This window comes from Diceros bicornis, chromosome 4, assembly GCF_020826845.1.
Source record: "Diceros bicornis minor isolate mBicDic1 chromosome 4, mDicBic1.mat.cur, whole genome shotgun sequence".
Lineage (NCBI taxonomy): Eukaryota > Metazoa > Chordata > Mammalia > Perissodactyla > Rhinocerotidae > Diceros > Diceros bicornis.
The window spans coordinates 20,524,630-20,546,665 of NC_080743.1; the positions used below are offsets into that span (position 1 = coordinate 20,524,630).

Consider the following 22,036-nt stretch of genomic DNA (forward strand, 5'->3'; position numbering starts at 1 on the left):
TAACTGTCCTTCCATTCCTCTTATGTGTTTAGAGCAACATTCATTTGCCAAGACTCAATGCAAATAGCACTTCCTTTATGAAGCCATCCACAGTCTACCAGTCTCTCTCTTCTCCAAGCTGCTGTAGGACTTTCCACTCCCTTTATTACTGTACTTGCCACAATATACTCTGGTTTTTAGTTCACCTCTCGGCTCTTCCACTAGACAATGAGGTCCTTGTGGACACATTCAACAAATTTAACTAATGTGTTTGGAGAACCTACTAAGCACCAGACGCTGTGCTAGGTGCTAGAGATGTAAAGATGAAAATATACTTGCGACCTCCAAGGAACTTACAAGCTCATACGAAGGCAAACACACAAGCAATTATTTGTCACAACTGCTCTATAGAAGTGTCATTTGCGGCACAGCAGGAGAAGGAGAGGAAGGAAGACCTAAGTCTATGTGGGGAGGGAGGGAAGATTTCACAAAGGCAGCAATGGTTCAGCTGGATTAGGAGGGGGTCTCTAATCAAGAAATGAATGAATGATTTTTTAAAAATAGACAAGCATTCCAGAGACATAGAAAAAGCATGAAAGCACAACAGAGCATGATATGTGTAAGGACACAGAGACGGCTTAGTATTGCTGAAATGTCAAGTAAAAAGAGCAGAATGAAAAAAGTTTCCAAGATTTCACAAATTCAGCTCTTTTCCACTCTATGGCAAGGACTTGGACACATTACAAAAGAACATACGGATGTCATCACCACAGAGCAGATGAAGGTTAAGCAAACACCTGCCCATTTTTGCCAGCATGACAGCTTTCTACTTATTCCTAGAAACTCTACCTATTTTAACTAACACTATTTCAGTGTTGCTGGGTCAGCAAAAGATGGGGCTCCCCGTCAGGATCTTTAGAGTCATGATTTGCCTTATCTGTAACGCTACTCATGTCTCTGATAATTATATATCTAGAGATATGAAGAAAACTTAATGCAGGCATACCTCATTTTATTGCACTTCGCTTTATTGCTTTTCACAGATAATGCATTTTTAAAAAGACCCTCCACCAGTAAAAAGATTATGACTTGCTGAAGGCTCAGATGATGGTTAGCATTTTCTAGCAACAAAGAACTTTTTCAATTAAGGTATGCACATTTTTTTAGACATAATGCTATTTCACACTTAGATTACAGTGTAGTGTAAACACAACTTTTATATGCACTGGGAAACCAAAAAATTTGTGTGGCTCACTTTATTGTGATATTTGCTTTACTGCAGTGTCTGGAACTGAACCTGCGATAACTCTGAGGTACGCCTGTACTGCGTACAGAATAAGGGTACTAGTTCTGGGTCCCTCTTGGCCCTGACTCATAGGGCTTTCACCAGCATTAGAGAAAGAATCAAAATAATGAGGGAAACTAACAAAACAAAACAGAACTGAGTGTAAGATAACACCGTCTTCCCAACTCTATCTGCACTGGACACACAATCCATTCGGTTTCTTGAAAGTGGCATCAGTCATTCTTCTAGCGAGAAACATAAAGGGAAAAACAATTCAACTGTACTTAGTAGTTGTGCAAACAACTCTGATACTAAGGAAGGTAGAGGTACTGCACCTTGGGTCCTCGAGGCCTGGCAATTTTGCCCATCAGCTTTTCATCATCAATTTCACATTGCTCCAGAAGATCCAAAATATCTTCCTCCTTAAAAAAATATTGAGTTAAAACTGTGATCACTAATGGACTCTAGAATTTTTCTGAGTTCATTAATTTTCATAAAATAGTGTACAATAAGGATTCCTCAAACTATTTAACGAAGATTGCTCAGATCGAATTAGAAATAAATTCATTTATTTCATGGCAAACTCTCTTAAAGAAAACTTTTACTAAAATCTGACAATATAAACAATATATAGCTGAAATCTATTATGTATTAATCATAAACAAATGTATCCTTATGTTCTAGTACACTATTAAAATCTTAGAGTACAATAATTCAATAAATTAGCCTATTAGACATTTTAAAATTTCTAAAAGTCACTCTAATTTTCCAGACCACAATTTCATCAATCATTTCTATACTAATCAGTGCAAAGCAATATTACAACTTAAGACAGAAAACTGATGATTGGCCTAATAGTTTCATTTAGAAACAATCTGATGTTAGTATTTGGTCAATGGGCACAATCTAGTGAAGCTCTTTCAAAATTTTAACTATTGCACAAGAGTATCTTTAAAACTTTATGAAAGGTTTTCATTCTATAGGCTTAATACCTTCTCTTATGCTTTTCTAGAGTCATTTTGAAGTCAAAGGAAAAAGTTATAAAAACATCACCCCCAAGTGGATGCTGAATAAACCAGAGCAATAGGAGTAAAATAGCTAGACTGAAAGAAGTATAATCAACACTTCATTGAGTTATTTATCCAACTTATAAAATATCACATCTTTATTTATATACTTACAATTTATATTTCAATGTCTTAAAAAAAGTTTTTGAAGAAACTAGAAATCTCACTGTGCAATGGGAATTTGTAAAATAAGTTACTCTTCACCCCATTCTAAGAAAGTTCAGCTATTAACACACCAAAAGACTCTTGTTATAAAGTTTTGATTAAATAATAATCCTACAATGAATTCCAAGGATAGCAGCACAAGACAATTAAAAAGAAACTCAAGGAGTTCTGTTTAGAAGAAAGAAGGTCATAATAGACTATACTTTCATCATAACTGCTAGAAAAAAACAGGTAAACTAAACAATCATATTTTTTAAGACATTAGAAAGCTGTGGATAAAAAGTAGTGTAAAGGAACTAAATATCAGAGAGGGAAAAGTTCCTCCTAGGTGAGCAGAGATGAGTAGCCACTTTCTACTTTAGGGCCATTTGTCAAGTCTGAACACAGATTGGCAGAGATCAGGTCTGTAATAGGCAGAGAGATTCTGCTGGGACAGAGAATCCAATGGAGTTGTCAATGGTCATGTGGGCTAGTGTGAAATCTAGAGGAGCCCCACAGATCTGGTTCTCTTTACCTGTTGGGTCTCTCCAACAGCAATTTTAGTGAGTATGTAGTGGTGTAGGAGGATGGAGGCGAGGATGGAAAGCCAGAAATACTTCTCTGTAGTCTTATAGTTGTTAGATACCAATAGAGAAAGAGGCCGGTAATAAAAACTGAATAGATTGTACTCTCAAAGGGATTTGATTCCAGAAGTAAACTAAAACTACTACAACCCAGGCTGGACCCAGTTCAACTTTTCTTCCCTTTATTTTTTAATTGAAATATATTTGACATATAACATTGTGTAAATTTAAGGTATACAACATGTTGATTTGATACATTTACATATAGTTAGCTCCTCTATCATATCTCATAATTATTATTTTTTCGTGTGGTTGGAATAATTAAGATCTAGTCTCTTAGCAAGTCTGAAGAATATAATACAATATTGTTGTCTATATTCACTATACTCTGAATTAGATCTCTAGGACTTATTTACTACTAGTTGCAAGTTTGTACCCTTAAACATCTCTCTTAATCCCCCCCAACCCCTGGTAACCACCATTTTACTCTGTTTTTATGAGTTTGGCTTTTTTAGATTCCACACAAAAGTGAGATCATACAGTATTTGTCTTTCTCTGTCTGACTTATCTCACTTAGCATAATGTCCTCAAAGTCCATCCATGTTGCTCAAATGGCAGGATTTCCTTCCTTCTCATGGCTGTATCATATTCCATTGTATAGATATACCACATCATCTTGATTCATTCATTCACTCACAGGCACTTAGATTGTTTCCATATCTTGGCTATTATGAATAATGCTGCAATAAACATCAGAGTGCATTTAACTCTTTTGATATTCTGTTTTCATTTCTTTTGGGTCTATACCCAGAAGAGGAATTGCTGGATCATATGGTAGATCTATTTTTAATTTTTTCAAGAACCTCCATAGTGTTTTTCACAGTGGCTGAACCAATTTATATTCCCACCATGAGTGTACAAAAGTTCCCTTTTCTCCATATCCTTGCTGATACTTGTTATCTCTTGTCTTCTTGATGACAGTCATTCTAACAGGTGTGAATTGATATCTCATTGTGGTTTTGATTTGCTTTCCCTGTTGATTAGTGATGTTGAGCATCTTTTCATGTACCTGTTGGCCATTTGGATGTCTTCTTTGGAAAAATGTCTATTTAGTTCCTCTGTCTGTTTTTAAATAAGATTGTTTGTTTTTTTGTTATTGAGTTGAATGAATTCTTTATATATTTTGGATATTAACCCCTTATCTTATATATGGTTTGCAAAAACATTCCTCCATTCTGTAGGTTGCCTCTTCATTTTGTTGATAGTTTCTTTTGCTGTGCAGAAGCTTTTAAGTTTGATGTAGTCCCCACTTGTTGATTTTTGCTTTTGTTTAACTTTTCTTTGGCTCAAAGTGATTAGTCCCTCACCCTAGCACTCTGAAAGAAGACATGCCTTCTTCTGGAGAAAATACTATCAGTTCAATCTTTATGATTCCTTTAGAAACAATATCTGTCAAACAAATAAAAATTATAGGACATTCAAAATAACAAAAAAATGTGACCCATAATCACAAGGGAAAAACATCAATAAAAGCAGGTCCATAAATGATCCAGATGTTAAAATTAACAGACAAGGATTTTAAAATAACTACAGCAGTCAGTCACTTAACGATGGGGATACGTTCTGAGAAATACATCGTTAGGCAATTTTTATTGCACAAACATCATAGAATCTCCTTACACAAACCTAGATGGTATAGCCTACTACACATCTAGGCTATACAGTACTAATCTTATGGGCCACCATCGTATATGTGGTCCGTCATTGACTGAAATGTCATTATGTGGTGCATGACTGTATTATATACATGTTAAAGAAAATTGATGAAAAAATGAACAAAATGAATGAAAGATGCAGAATTGCAACAGAGAAACAGAATTTTAAAAAATCAAATGGACATGCTTGAGTTTAAAACTATAATCTAAAGTTAAGAAGTGACTGGATAGGCTTAATGGCAGACTGCACACAGTCAAGATATGTAAATGGAAATTATCCAAACTGAAGCACAGAGAAAAAGAGAAAGAAAGGTAAACCAGAAAAGAGCATCAAAGATATATGAGATGCTGTCCAATCATCCAATATATGTGTAATTAGGGGCCCATAAGGAGACAATATATACAATAATGCAGCAGAAATAGCTGAAGAAATAATGAAGAAGAATATTCCAAAACGAGCTCAAGACATTAATGCACAGCTTCAAGAAGTTGAGAAAACCACAAGCAGGGTAAACACAAAGAAAACCACACATAGACACATCAAAGTCAAAATGCTGAGAAGAAAAGAAAACAGCAGCCAGGAAAAAAGATATACTACATTCAGAGGAAACACAAAAACAATGATGACTGAATTCAGAATAGAAACAATGGAAACAAGAAGACAAAGAAATGACATCTTTAAAAGTGCTGAAAGCAAAAAAAACCCTGCCAAAATAGAATTCTATATCCAGTTAAACTACCATTTAAAAATGAAAGCAAAATAAAAGACAATTTCAGACCAAAAAAAAAAAAAAAAACTGAGAGAACGCATCACCACCACACTCATGCTACAAGGAATATGAAATACTAAAGAAAATTTCTTCAAACTGAAGGAAGACGACCCTTGTCAGAAGCATGAATCCGCATGATGGAATGAAGAACATGAGAAAGGGTAAATATGTGGGCAAATATGAAAGGTTATTCAGAAAACCATTGAAGACCACTGACTGCTTAGACAACAATATCAACATTTTTTGAGGTTTTTAACATATTTAAAAGTAAAATATATGATAGCACAAAGTCTGGAGAGAGGCACTAAATGTAACTAAACTGTAATGGTTCATATGTGGTCTGTGAAGTGGTAAAATACTAATTCAATGCGGACTATTATGATTTAAAGATGCATATTGTAATGTCTTTAAAAAAATCATATGCTACAAATATAACTAAAAGCCAATAATGAAGATTAAAATAGTATAATAAAAAATTACTTATTTTTAAATATTAATATTTATTAAAATATTAAATATTATATATAAAATATTAAAAAATAATTTTATACTATAAAAAATATTTGATTTTTCCAAAAGATTAAAGGAATAATGAGCAGATGGGAAAAATACAGGACAAAGAGCAAGAGGGAAGACATAAACCCAACTGCACCAGTAATTGCATGAAATGATTAAAAGACAGCTAGTGCCAGACTGGATTTTTTTTTTTTTTTTTTTTGCTGAGGAAGACTCACCCTGAGCTAACATCTGTTGCCAATCTTCCTCTTTTTTTCGCTTGAGGAAGATAAGCCCTGAGCTAACATCTGTGCCAATCTTCCTATATTTCGTATGTGGGTTGCCACTACAGCATGGTGGACAAATGGTGTAGGTCCGCGCCCGGGATCCGAATCTGTGAACCCAGGCCGCTGAAGCGGAGTGTGCCAAACTTAACACCACGGGGCCAGCACCCCAGACTGAATTTTAAAACAAATATGACCAACCATATGCTATTTACCAAAGACATTTTAAATATAAGCACACAGATGAGTTGAAAATAAATGGATGGAAAAGCTACGTCATTCAAACAGTAACCATGGCTATACTAATCACACAAAGTAAACTAAGACAAGGAGTGTTACCCAAGAGAAAGATAAACATTTCATAATGATAAAATAGAAAGGGTGAGTTCATTAGGTACACATCTTTGTAACTGCAAAGTATATAAAACAAAAATCGACACAACTAAATCCACAATCACAGTTGGAAGTTTTAACAAATCTCTCTCAGGAATTGCTATAACAACTACGCCAAAAAATCAGAAAGGATATAGAATATTTGAACAACACTAATAGCCAAATTTACTTAAATGACACGTACAAATCTCTATAACCAATACCTGTAGTATACACATTATTTTCAAGTAGACTTGGAACATTCACTAAAATAAGTACTATATTGAGACATAAAGCAAGTCTCAACTGATTTTACAAGATTGAAATCAGAATATGTTTCCTACCACCAATCAAGTAAACTAAAATTCCTTAACAAAAATAAAACTATAAATTTTTAAATGTATAGAAATTAAGCAACTAACTTCTAAATAGCCAAAATAAAAGTCAGAAAATAATTTGAAATGGAAGTTAATAAAAATACAATATATAAAAATTGCTAGATATAAGGGTAATATACAAGAATAATCAGATGTTTACAACCTGGCAAGAAACCAAAAAAATGAAAAATTTTAAAAACTACCTATTTGCAATAGTAGTACATACATCAAATACTTAAAAATAGATTTAATAAAATATGTGCAAGAACTATACTCCAAAAACTACAAACATAGCTAAGTAATTAAAGACTCAAGTAGATGGGGAGATTTGCCATATTAACAGATCCGAAGACTCAGTATTGTTAATTCCCCAGAAATTGTTTTATAGATTCCTCACAGTCCCAATTAAAATCCCAGCAGCCTTTTTTAATTCTCAACTTGATTCTAAAATTTATATGGAAATGCAAAAGGATCGAGAAAAGCCAAAAGATTATGAAAAAAGAAGAACAAATCGGAGGGCTTACACTACCTGACTTCAACACTTAAATCCTATAAAGCAACAGTAATGAAGATAGTGTGATATTTGTATAAGAATTTATAGAAGCATTTGCACAAATTTGTATGTGAATTTGTATAAGAATAGGCTCACAGAGCAAGTGAAGAGATGACATTTAAACTAGATTTTGAAGAATAGAGGGAAAAAGATAATTAAGATTTAAAGCCTATTTATTATGTGCCAATTACTTTAAATAGACTATTTTAATTAACCTCAACTTTATTTTCACAAGCAACCTGTCAAGCATAGTTTTAATACTACTATTTTAGTGATGAGGAAACGATTGATCAAATACTTTCGCCCAAGTTTACAAAATTAACATGTGGGGGAGCTGGAATGTGAATCTAGGTCTATCCAGCTCCAAAATCCCTAGGTTTTCTAGCAGAAAAAGTGGGGGTGGGTGAGCAGAGTAATGAGAAGATGGAACAGATCCTGGATCCACAGGAGAGAGAAATAACTCTACAGAACAGGTGACAGAAAATGAAAGACACTCTCTCACTGTCAGGGTCAAGAAAAACAAAAGGGCCGCAGAACATAATTCTAACAATGGAAACACTTGCATATGTCAAAAGAGGGAAATTTGGAGGAAAAGAGCATTGGGATATACAATATTCCTCCTGCTTCCATCTCTTAGGCCTAACCAGATTTAAAGTGGCTTTATAACTTTCTTTTGCAGAATCTGAGTGAAAAGACCATAGCAAAGTCTATCTATAATAGACTTTATCACAATTTTTGAATCATTAAATATAGCAGGGTATCCAAGATATTTGGGGTATATCACTGTAGGAAGATGCCCAGTAATACAAAGTACAGACAGTGTTAACAGGTCTACATAAGCTTATTTGCCCAACAGGACATTAGCAAGCATGATGCAAGCAGAGGCTTGATTAGCACCTGCACACTGGGCTTGTCCTCTTGAAATTCTCCCTTTTGGAACCCCAAGCTACCATATTAAGAGATCTGGCTAGCCTGGTGAGAGAACCACGTAGAGAGAAAGAGACACCCAGCCAGCTCCCTAGATGTTCCAACTATCTCAACTGAGGCGCCAGACATGTGAGTAAAGCCATGGATTTCTAGCTCCAGCTGACCTTTCAGATAAATAGAACTATATGATGCACTTCAAGCAAGACCAGCAGAAGAACCACTCAACTGAGCCCAGACAAAATTACAAGATAATGAGCAAATAAATGAAGTAGTTTGTTATGCTGCAATAGATAATTTATAGACCTTTTAAGTAAGGTAAACAAATTATTCTATGTATGTATACATGTGTGTGTGTTTTAATTACTTCTCATATGCCAGGTCTGTGCAGTATCAGAAAAAAAATATTGTATAATGTTAGTTACAATCCAAATAATGAGAGCATCACAACTCACTAGGTTAATTCAATGGATTTTTTTATTCAGTTGCATATACACATCTCTGTAATAAGACATATTTATTACAATAGATTGATATTATGATATAATATCAACATTCTCTACTGCATAATTTGTCCTGCTAGACATCTTCTTTATGAAATCACTTACTTGGTTATGAAATGTTACCAACTGTTAAAAATGGAAGGAAAGTGCATCTTAAAAGTAAAATGTTTTTATATGTGAGACTGAGGTGGGTTGTTTTTAAAGACATATTATTTGGCTTCATTCTTTTTTTTCTTTATTAACACTAATTCTTTTACCTTCATCCTTTTCAAAGGATTATTCAGCTCTCGCTGGAATGAAGCTGCCCTTCCCGAAAGGAAGGTCTGAAAGGCAACAGCCAACAAATTTTCATACTTTTCAAGTAGTGTTTTATCTTCAGGAGGATAAATTCGTCTACAATAAAATCAGAAAAACCAACCTGTTCAAAAGAAGCTATCATAGCCCAAGAGTTAAAGTCAACTACATAGATAATCCTTTTTCACCTACTCTGTGCCAGTTACTTTAACAGGTGCTAGAAATAAAGATGAATACCATTATAAGAAACTCATAAATTTTCTTCTCTTACCCACATAAATTAAAGTTTATCTAGAGAATTATCATTACACAATGCAGTTCCAGAAGGTACAGTATAAGGATTTGGTTAGGGAAAGCTGGTCGGAGAAGAATTGCAATAGAGCATATGGGAGAAATACAGAAGTTTATGGGAGAGAGTTTAGGTGATGAGGGATAATTTGGAAGTTTTGGACTTAGTGTGGTTACTGAAGTAAACAAGAATGTCGGGTTTAATCTTGAGGATCTCTTTTGGGGTGACGGAATTTGCCTCTCCGGTAGAGAGAACTGGATAGAGGTAGGATGAGAGAAATGTGTTCTCACCACTACTGTTGATGGTGGTAAGGCCAGGAAAGAACATCTTACCAGGAATTCGAGAAGCTCTATGGCCCCAAATCCTCCTAATTCTGCTGAGTCAATGTCAGAGCTTGGGAGGAGGGGCAGTCTTTCCAAGAACTCAAGGAGCTTAGGGGGTCTCTTTTCTCCTGTCAAAGGTGATAGTACTAAGCAGGGGCTCCAGTTCAGCACAGTCCACACCCCTCTCTATTGTCTCATACCTGGCTTCTTCAAACATTTTCATTATTTGCCTGGTTCCTGATACATTTGACTTTAAAACAAAGTACAGAAACCACTTTGAATTGTCAGAAAGAATACCAGGAAACCTAAAATCTGACTTTCTCAAAATACCACATTATAACCAAATAAGATCACAGGAAAATATCAGATTTAAAAGACCTCATACAACCACCCTCAAGGCTGGTTAGTAGGAGTTCTCCCAAGTCTGAACCATCTGCTTGCTGACTATCTTTTCTTTCTGGAAAGATATTAAACAAAAATCACCTTCTCAGAATGAACTAAATAGCACTTAAGCCTAAAAGTTTAAAAAATGTAGACTCATTGTTTGGACTAGACTTCTTCAATCGATAAAAAAATGGAAGCACAGTTACCTATAATTCCCCATATGTCGATTTTCATGTTCTTCTTTCAAGATCTGCTTTCGTACTTGAGCAAGTCTCTCTTTCTAGAAATAAAGAAATTTTACAAATAAAACCTGACAAGTGAATTATGCAATTCAAAGCATGGGTATGTTGTTAACGTTTTCATACCAACTCTTCTTTCCGCCTCTCCAGCTGGTGTCTCTGCTGTTCCCAGTCTGAGGAACCAGGTAAGAGCCTTTTTATTGAATTTTGACCATAAAGTCTCCTTTGAGCCTCAGCTTTTTGTTTTGCCAAGTTTCTCCTTTTATCACTGGTTCTAAAATATAAAACACAAGACCATACTCTAGAATTCAAATAAGCCCAGATCTTATCCCTATGAGGAGAATTATCAGGAGAAACAGTGGGGATATGAATCAATGTTTCTTAAATTTATGTATTCACATACATGATATTCATCTAACGAGCCATCAAATACAGGTCTCCACATAGTAAATAGAAGTTCTGAAGGTAACAAGACAAAATGGAAATAGTATAGCGACGTACTAGCTGTACAATCTTAGGTCAATTACCTGCGGAGTCAGCTTCCCCATCTATTAAATATTAACAATAATGTTTCCTAGAGTTTTTATAAAGATTAACTTGTAACATTAATAGGTCCTTAATAAATGTTGCTTCCTTTCCCCTCCTTCAACCAATTTCACTTATATTTAAGCATTCTCACTTACACCGACCACCAGCCTAACAGTCATTATGTATTTGAAAACATCTGCATAGTTCTTCTCATTTTTGCCCTATCATGATAATTTAGTTACAGCTGTCTGATTTTTGTAGGAAAAGTCCTGTTGTGAGATTGCTTTCCTCTGAATGTCTTTTCTCTCTCTTCCCTCCCATGTAGCTGGTGCAATCAGATAAGCCTAAGGTCTCTTCTCCCCACTCCCTCCAATGTGCACTCTTCCAGAGCACCCTTGAAGAGCCTAATAGGAACAAGGTGGATCTCAGGAAAAAAGGAAAGGCAAAGCCAATTCTACCCCTGGCCTTAGGAAAAAGCAGAGTTCTCATCCTCAAGTTCACAATTCCATGTCTTCCATTGTCACTAGGCTGGTAGGGCCCAGAGGAAGGTGTAAACCAAAGGAAAGGGTACAAGGAGGCCATCTGGCCAGCTTCTAGCGTGGAGAGGTAAAAGAAGCGCTTAAGATTATATGTGGTCCCATTCAATTCATCAGGAGACTGCACTGAGAATAAGGGGTCAAGGCCCTAGATAATAAAGAATGTTCTTTTGCCTCAAGTATGAACCACTCTCACAACTTGAAATTGCAAGAGCGCTAGGTAACTGATCTATTCTGCTTCATGACAACATTGAGGTTTGAGTGGCAGGAGTTCAACAGGTGGACAGAGTAGAAGGAATAATTTGAGAAAAGGAACGAACACATCCAGAAAACTGCAAGTCATTCAGTATGGCTGGAGCTATGGATGAATGCAAGAAACTCAGCTCTTTATAAGGGCTTTAAAACCAGCTTATTGAGTCTCAAATTGAACTTTAGGCAATGTGGCGGGGAGGGGTGGAATTTGAAAAGGAGAAGGCCATAATTATATTTGCATGTTTTAAAGATTATGCCCTTGGCATCACATATAGTGGCTTGAAGGGGATGAGAAAAGAAGCAGGCAGTTAAGATGGTGCTATGGTCTGAATATTTGTGTCCCTCCAAAATTCATATGTTGAAAGCCTAACCTCCAAAGAGGATGGTATTAGTAGGTGGGGCCTTTGGAGGTGATTAGGTCATGAGAGTGGAACCCTCTTGAAAGGGATTAGAGCCTTTATAAAAGAGGCTCCAGAGAGCTCCTCACCCCGTTGTGTCAAGTGAGGATACAATGAGAAGTCTGCGGCCCAGAAGAGGGCCCTTACCCAACCATGCTGGCACTCTGATCTCGGACTACCAGCCTCCAGAACTGTAAGAAATAAATTTCTGTTGTTTATAAGCTATTCAGTCTGTGGTATTTTGTTATAGCAGCCCAAATAGACTAAAACAGATGTATGCTAATTCATCAGCAAATATGAAATATGAGGGCCTGGACCACTGAAGCAACAGTGGAATTAGAGAAAAAGGAAAGATTTGAAGGACTATTTTGGAGGAAGAATGAATGTGCTCTGGCCATTAATTAGATATGAGGAGTAACAAAGAGGATCAATTTGAGATGACAACAAGATTTCTGATTTTAGTGACTGGGTGATTGAGAATATCATTTTTCCAATCATGAATATTAAATTTGGCTGTTTCCTCTGTTTAAGGAAAGAGGGAAATGTCACAATTTAGATAGCTCTTAATTTTTAATTTTTCTTAATATTCCATTTTATGTAGAATGATCATTTCTATATACCATCCTATTTAAAGGAAAAGGGGGAGAGAAAAAGGAAATAGAAATGAATAGAAGAAGAATAGAGAGGAATGAAGACCAAACAATCAATAAGGAAAAAATTGGAGAGAGGAAGAAAAAAAGGAATGACAGAAAAGAGGAAGGGAGAACGAAAAAGGATTAAGAATATTATGCTGAGAATGCTGTGAAAGAAATGAATGTAGATCTATGTGCACATCCACAGCAAACAAGACACTCACAGACAAGGACACTGACACACTAACAGTTCAGGCACACACAGACAGAGGAGAAGCAGGAATAAGCACACAAAGTTTCCCCAGACACATTAAGAAACAAAGAAAAGCCAATCACACCGAGACATTTTTCTCTAGAGGAATGCTCCCATATTCTGGCCTTTGGGAATACTGCCATTCTAAAAACTGTGCTTGCATTTCTATAAGTATAGGCATAAATCAGCACTAATGACTCAGTCTAAAATAAAATTTAACCAAATACCAAAAAATCTCCATTCACTTAGCATTTTATTTAGCATTTTTCCATTCAGCTGGATCGATACACCGACCTAAGGAGTTTTGTTTCGTACTTTCTGGAGTCCTTTCCACTACCCACTGCCCTGTGATTCCATCCAAGGGATTTCTCTCTCCAACCACTTGCCTCACACACTCTATGCTCCCGTAATATGGAATCACTAGAAGTTCTATGAACATGTTGTGCTTTGTCTCACTTTCTTATCTTTTGACAAGCAGTTACTTTTAAATGAAATGCCCTTCCCCTACCCCTGTCTTCCAATCTAGATTTCTTTTAGTACTCACTACATAGTAGTTCTCGATATGGCCCTGGGATACAAAGATGAACAGACAGAGCCATTGCCCTAAGTTGCTGACAGTCTAAAGGGGTTGGCGGCAATGGCATGTAAACAGATACAAGGTGTACAATGAATGCTATCTAAAGTGATAGTAAATGTAGTGATGGCACAAGGGAGGACGTAAACCACTTTGCCTCAGTAAAGGCTTCAAACAGAAAGTCGGGCTTAAGCTAAGTATTTAAGAATGAGTTGACAAAAATGTGGTATATATATAACAATGGAATATTATTCAGTCTTCAAAAGAAGGAAATTCTGACACATGCTGTAACATGGATGAACCTTGAGGACATTATGCTAAGTGAAATAAGGGAGTCACAAAAAGGCAACTACTGTAAGGTTCCACTTATATGAGCCACCTTAGAGTAGTCAAATTCATAGAAACACAAAGTAGAATTGTGGTTCCAGGGGCTGGGGAGAGGGGAGAATGGGGAGTTAGTGTTTAATGGGTACAGAGTTTCAGTTTCGCACAACGAAAAAAATTCTGGAGAAGGACAATGGTGATAGTTGCACAACAATGTGAATGTACTTGACACTGAATTGCACATTTAAAAATGATTAAGATAGTAAAGTTTATGTTAAGTATATTTTATCACAATTTCAAAAAATGAGTTGACATTCACCAGAGGAACAAAGCTAAAGGAACGTTTAAATGAAAATATGTGCAAAACCATGGACATGTGAAACAGCACCACATGAGTTCTTAGAAGAATTAATCCCAAGGCAGGCAAAAGAGAAGAGCAAAAAGTGATCAGTTTGGCAAGAGATGCAAGGGCCAGATCAAAAAGTGTCTTGTACACAATCTACAGATCAAAAATGCCTCGTATGCAATGTTTAAATTGTATCTGATAGTGTGGAAACAATCTGATCAGAATATCAGAGTTTATAAATCTCTCTTCAAATGTTGCCATCCCTCAGGGTTCTGCCCTTGCCTTTTCTATTTCTCAATATATACACTCTAACTGTGTGTGCTCATCCGTTCAATTCAACTGCAATCTACACATGGATGTCAGTCGTATAAATGTCTCCAACTCCGGGGCCCTGTATGTCAACTTTCCCACTTAACAATTCTACCATGGTATCTCAAAGTAGCTCAAAGTTATCATGTTTAAAACCAAATTATCTCTTTCTTTCTACCTTCCCCCATCACTCCTCTAAGCCTGTTTCTCACCTAAAATCTTTATCTAAATAAACAACATATTGTCAAACAAATCATTCAAGCCAGAAACCTAGGAATCACAGGAAACTTTGAATTCCCATACCTTCTGCAATAGCAATGGGCATTCAGTAAACACTTGTTGAATGACTTGCAGAGCAAAAGAGTGGAAGCTGCAAAGTGAGGTGGAGGTTAGCGCTAGAAGAAGGAAGGAAACCAATAAAATAGTCCAGGAGAGAAATGAGAAGTCCTTAAACTTGAAGACAAGACTAAGAAATTAAGTTGTAGTCACATATTTGACAGGATTCAGTTGATGCATAAAAAGGAAGGAGTTAAGGATGGCTCCCAGCTTTCTAGCCTGGACTTTTATGTGCATGGTTTTGCCATGAACTAGCACAGCAAGGAAAGATAGAAAACTAAGTTTGGGTGATTACCATTGTATGTATTTTTCTACCAGCATGTAGTTGCCCTTTTAACAACTGAGCTACTTAAGGAGAGGAAATTTTATTTGTTTTTGTATCTCTAGCTTCTGGTACAATATAGGCTAAGAATGTACATTAAATATACGATTACATTTAGCTTTTGTGGGTTGGAGGTAACTGATGTCCTTAGCAGAAGAAAAGAGAGAAATGCAGCAAAAGGAATATGATTGAAGGAAAAGATAATTCAACTTTGGTCACACTGAATTTAAAGTACCACTGGGACATTCATCCATTCATTCAGTTACTTACTTCCTCACTTGCCAGCTCACTCACTTACTACATGTTTACTGAGCCCCTATTAGACCAGAAGCATCCAGTGTACAAGGGCAGGAGGGAGCAGAGAATGCAAGACCGGAGCTCCAGAGTGGGTCAGAACTATTGAAAAGAACCCCAATGTATACCCCACTATATACAGGTGTAGATTTGGGACTCCAGTGTCTGACTCACAAATGATGCCACAAAAGTGAATGAGATTGTCACAGAAGAAAAGAGGGCTGAGGCAAGAACACAGTGAAAAAATGACAGGTAGGGAGAAGAAAGTAAGTGAAACCATAGGACGAGACAGAGGAATGCTCAAAGTTGAGAGAACTCAGAGAACAGTGTCAAAGAAAGCCAGGGAGGACAGATTTTCAAGAGCAGGCTAGCAGTAAATGCTACAAATGCCATACCTGTAGCCCATGAACTAGTTCTAAATAAGGCCTGGTAATCTAAGCTAATCAAATCTAGTCTGATCTAATCTGAACTAATTAATTAGTATTACAGACCCACAGAACTCATGGGACTATAACTGTCTTTTCTGGACTCTACTTTAATTATCTTAACAGTATACTTATGGAGGAAGAAAGATTCTTCTTATCAACCGAGGAACACCACCACAACACAAGATTGGATTTTCCTTTTATTACCAAAAAACTAAATAACTTTTTTTACTTACTGCTGTTTTACTATTTATTAATATTTTTACTTATTATTCTTTTACTTGTTCTGCATATAGAGCCCCTTTCACACTCTTTTGTCTCTGAAGATCCCAAACCTAATGTATCAGAAAATTATTTGAATCGGAACTCAGATTATATTGTGCCATCCAAGTGCAAAAGGGATTAATTCTGATTCCTCGATATAAGGTTCTGTATTCCGAGCGGTTGTGATGGAACACCCTGGGCAATCTACACTCTTCCGGATTTTCTTGACACTAAAAGTAGACGTTTACAAAAGGAACTTTGGGGTATACACTTGTATGGGAGTCATACTACAAGCAAAGCATTGTATTGAGAATTGCGTAGAATACCAAAGCATATACTCCTTGACTTCAAGGAGCTTAAATCAAATTGAAAAGAAAAATCAGCCATGTCCAAGTAAAAGAGCACAGAGCACAAGAGGGTAAACAAAGTGATAAGCCACCTACTATGCAGACGATAATTCTTCTTGGAGCTCAAAGAAAGGCAAGATTAATTTGGGCTAAAAGGAAGATGTCATAATAAAAGACGGGATTTGAGGCATAGACAGTAAGGAAAGGCGTTCAGGGTAGGAAACAGAATAAACCATCAGTGGGGATGGGCAAGACATGTGGGGGAAATTATGATATAATCTGCTTAACTAGAACAGTTTGTGCTTGAGAGAAATAGAAAATAAGATGGAAAAGCTAAGGTTAAATTATATTATGAAAGGAGTTTAGACTAGGTGTTGGCAATAGAAATCCATTTAGGTTCTTGAGCAGAAAGATCACACAATGAAAATAAAATCATTTCAATAGTCTTATTAAAATGAATGTAAATAGGGAATTTCTGGAATCAAAGAATTTATTCTATCCACAATTAAAAGAGTCCATAAGAAAATTAACCCAATAATATTTAACATAGACAAGAATTTTCCTAGTGTTCCTGGTTCCTGCTTATGCTCCTATGATGTGCCCATCCCACATCTAGTCACTGTGAAATACAAGTCTAACACATACATGTCCATGGAGCTCTCAATCCGGTTGGAGAGAAAAGGCACTTCTGCAACATAAGCTTCATTAGCATGTGCTCTAAATGGTAAGAATTGTGATAAATTCTCTTAGTGGAACAGCACTAAGAAAAATAAGGAAGATGAATTCGAACTCTCCCTTAAAGTCCAGAAACTCCTCACTGTTTAAACCATATATATCTTGCTTTTTTTTTTTTGCTGACAAAGATTCACCCTGCACTAACATCTGTTGCCAACCTTCTTCTTTTTGCTTGAGGAAGATTCGCCCTGAGCTAACATCTGTGCCAATCTTCCTCTATTTTGTATGTGGGTTGCCCCCACAACATGGCCACTGACGAGTGGTGTAGGTCTGCACCCAGGAAGCAAACCCAGGCTGCCAAAGTGGAGTGCGCCAAACTTAACCAGTAGGCCACTGGGCTGGCCCCTATATCTCACTTTTAAGAAGACCAAAAACACCCATAGATAATGTCCTGAATTGGTACCATCACTGGCAAAGTCAAAAGACATGCCAAAAAAAAAAAAAAAAAAAAAACCCACCAGGCCCACATATACAATAGTAAATGCAAAAAAAAAAAAAAAAATGTATAGGCATATTGCTTAAATAATCTGAAATAACTTGATGTACTTGCATAAGCTAAATAAACAAAAATTTCCCATTCTACATCTCTTTCCTTTCTATTCATTTCTTTTAGGATAACTGAAATAACCCCCATAGCATTTAGGCAAATCATTCTTTGATCAGACAAAAGAAGGGGCCATAGGAAAATTTCTGAACAAGTTTATATGTTGATCTCTTTTTTTAATGATGCTGTCCATATAAAGCTACTTCTCAATCAGGCATCTGCTAACAGATGGAAACATTTAAAATAAATAAATTGCTTGGAAGCATCCAACAACTCTTCCAGAATTCTTGAAATGGCAATTAGATTCAATTGAAATCATAAAATCCTAGTGCTTAAACGACCTCAGAGGTCCTTTAATCCAACACCCAAAATGCTATCTGAACACTTACAATAGCAGACAACTCACTGCTTCATTAAGCAGTGCAGTTGAACTTCTAACAAATTTCTTTCATAATAAGCCAGAAGCTTTCCCACATAAATAGCATTTCAAATATTTGATACCCATGATCACATACACAGCAACCATCCTAATAGTATTCCATTGATCCAGTAATCCCACTTCTGGGTATATATCCAAAGGAGCTGAAATCAGGATTCAAAGAAATATCTGCACTTCTATGTTCACTGCAGCATTATTCACAACAGCCAAGACACGGAAGCAACCTAAATGTTCATCAATGCATGAACAGATAAAAAAATTTGGTATATACATACAATGGCATATGACTCAGCCTTAAAAAAGAAGGAATCCTGTCCATGCTTTTCAATGGGAAGGTTAACCCTCACTTAACAGCTGCCCCTCTTTTCTCTTTACCTAGGCAGCATGATATAGTGGGAAGACCTCAGGACAGAAAGGTAGGAAATCCATGTTTAGGTTTTTTTTTTGACTTCCTGAATGACCTCGCTGCTTTAGTTTCTTCTTATAAGGTGAGGAAGGTAATCTAGAGGGTTTCCTTAGGTATTCTCCAGTTCAACCTCATACTCTATATTAAATAATTGTACCAATGCTGTAATTTAACCATATTTACTGTAGGTTCAGAGCATTATATGGGGAGAAGAAAAAGCAGTGTGCAGGAGGAGGGGAAAAGATATTTAAAAAGAAAAAAACTAAACAGTTTTGAAGAATGGAATCAAGAAACTTAAAATACCAAATATAAAAAATTACAAGCCAATCCTATGTACAAATGATTGTTCTATGCTAAATGTAGTGAAAAAATTCCAAAAGAGGGAGGAGACACCTTACCTGATGTTTAGTAGTTTCAGTGCATTTAGCAGCACTCCCCTTTTTACATCATAGTCTATTTTCTGGTCAGTTCCAAAACTTGGAGCTCGATTGATCTGAAATTTACAAAGAAAATAATGAGAATAGCCAAACATTGGTAGGTCAATAAATATTCAGTACATATTTGTTAATCTAATGGATCCCCAACCAGTAGAAGGCCTCTGCAATAAATCTCAAAGCTCTACATGCTAGATGGCCCAGTTGCCATTGCCACACCTTCTTCCCCATCACGGAAAGTCAAGGAGTTGCAAGGAATTGACTGTTATCACCGCCACCTCCCCCTGTTGCCTTAACTCAGGATTGTCAGTCAGCATATCCGCCCTCCTCCTCCTCTCCACTCTCTCCACTCCATTACCCTACGCACTCGAGATTTTAAGTTTAGGGAAGTTAAAAGTGAGTCATCCTGACAAAAAGGTTGGAAGATCAGTAATAATAATAACAATAATAATAATGTAACAAAAAATAATATGCATGTTACCAGTATAGTAATAATTATATGCACATACGTAATTAGCACATAGAAACTATCAGTGCCCTCTTTCCATTGCTTCATATCTTCTGGATGAATCTGTCCATTGCTGCCTAAAAAATATTATTTCTTTCTACCTGGATCAAACAATAGTTCATCAACTTTCATTTCCAAAGGCATTGATTGTATTACTCAGAAGATACCATTAAGGGTAGGTACAGACTAACCCCTATGAGCTTCTCTAACTCTATAAGGACTCGTGGGAATAAATGAGCCATTTGTGGTTATTCTACTTTCTGACATCATTTCCAGGATTTCATTAAGATGAAAAATAAGAAGTAACTGTACACACCCTGAAATTCATTATACAATATACTACTACTTCAAGAGCCGGGGTGTTTTTGTCTTTGTTGTTGTTGCTGTTGCATGAAAATGTAACTAGAATAGCAGGTGTTTGAGAAAATTACTTACTCACTTAACTCAGTTGGTTAGAACACTGCTGAGTTCAAAACTACAGCTTAGGTTCATGATCACCAACCAACCCCACAGGGTACCTCAAAAAACATGTATGCTACTAATCATAGAAGAGGGTTGTCTTATACAAATCCATCACCACAAGAGATAACTGATAGCAGGCATTTTACAAGTGGCAGCTGAAGGAAATACCACATTATATTTAAGGAATATAAATGTCTCTCATTAGAAATGGAGCACAGGATCACTGCAGAAAAATTAGTAAACAGAAGCTAAACAAACAACAGAAAGATCACCTGTAATCCCCCCACCTAGTGTACTGTTAACAATTTGATAAATGGTATTCCAGATATTGGCTATGTATACATATTTATAATATCCATTTTACCTTTCCAATACATGTCTATACTAACTATACTATTTTATAGTCCAAGTTTTTTTGTTAACAATGTCTCATGAAAGTCCTTCATGCCATCATTTTGACGGATGCATGATACTCCTTTTATAGAGATATGCCAAATTGTATTTTTTTATAGATATGCCATACTGTATTACACCTTTGTTGATTTCTGATTTAGAAGGTGATGGACATATTCCTTTCCATGTGATGAGGTCTCAAGGGCAAGGAAATAGTTTAGCAATTGCAAGAACATCCATTAATTCCAGGTAAATCTGAGAAAGGGAGCCTATTAATCTGCTACTTCAAAGCTCTAGGTATTTATAAGTGCAGAGAAAGGGTAAAATAATATATTTTATACAAAAAAAGGTTCAACCATTCCATACTGATTCAAATTTCTGGAATCTATAACACAACGATAGTTCTCCTACTATATGTAACAAGATTATAAAATAAACCAGATATTTAGGAACTGATGATTAAGTGGTTCACTGAAATGTCATGTATCTTTATAGAATTCCTTAGGTGTTCCATTCCAAAATTGCAGTCTGAATTCTGCCAGGCATATGCCTCCTCCAGGATGGTAGTGAGGTCTCGGTACAGCACAACCTCAGACTCCTCTCTCTTACCTATTTCAGATTCTTCCCTCTACTATCATGTAACAGAAATTGGTCTACGAAAAAATATACTCACACAAGATAAAGTAATACATGGAAAGGTTTTTGTGTGTGTGTGTGTGTGAGGAAGAACAGCCCTGAGCTAACATCCGATGCCAATCCTCCTCTTTTTTGCTGAGGAAGATTCCCCCTGGGCTAACATCCGTGCCCATCTTCCTCTACTTTATATGGGACGCCGCCACAGCATGGCCTGACTAGCAGTGTGTCATTGCGCACCCGGGATCCGAACCTGCATACCCCGGGACGCGGAAGCAGAGTGCGTGCACTTAACTGCTGCGCCACCAGGCCGGCCCCTAGAAAAACACTTTTCAATTAACATTGTGGATTTTTTTAAAGTTTTATGAGAAAGGTAAGGAACAAAATAAAAGAAGATCCACAAAAGACTGACAGAAAAAACTGAAAATTAGGGTTCCATCCAGCCAAAATTCTGTTCTGTAATGTTGGTGGCTTCCTTGGTTCTCATTTCCTACCCCAGTTCTAAAACAGACAAAACCCACCAAAAGCTTAAAGCTTAGTAGCTTGTAAATGCACAGAAAAATGATAACTATTAGAAAGCAAATTAAATTAATAAATACTATTTATTAAACATCCATATCATAGTTTTATTATCAAAACAAGCACAATCATTTCACGTGCATATCAAAGTATCCATAATACACTCTGCACTCCTAAATCAGTGCTGTTCCCTCTGCCCGGTAACTTACCCCCCCATCTCTCCCAGCCCCCAGCCCCTACTC

The 22,036-nt window shown here is 36.4% G+C and overlaps 1 protein-coding gene across 4 annotated transcripts in view; it reads right to left on the minus strand.

Annotated features, from left to right (window-relative positions):
* The window catches only part of TTLL7 (tubulin tyrosine ligase like 7), a 136,737-nt gene that overhangs the window by 46,660 nt on the left and 68,041 nt on the right, over positions 1–22,036 (minus strand). For 3 of the 4 annotated variants that reach the window (XM_058538387.1, XM_058538385.1, XM_058538386.1), the window contains 5 exons: positions 19,244–19,338; positions 10,708–10,855; positions 10,549–10,622; positions 9,310–9,445; positions 1,600–1,686 (listed from right to left, as the gene is read on the minus strand). In XM_058538387.1, coding sequence (XP_058394370.1) covers positions 1,600–1,686; positions 9,310–9,445; positions 10,549–10,622; positions 10,708–10,855; positions 19,244–19,338 — 540 coding nt within the window. The remainder of the gene's footprint in view (positions 1–1,599; positions 1,687–9,309; positions 9,446–10,548; positions 10,623–10,707; positions 10,856–19,243; positions 19,339–22,036) is intronic. The other variant, XM_058538388.1, reaches the window with a different exon arrangement.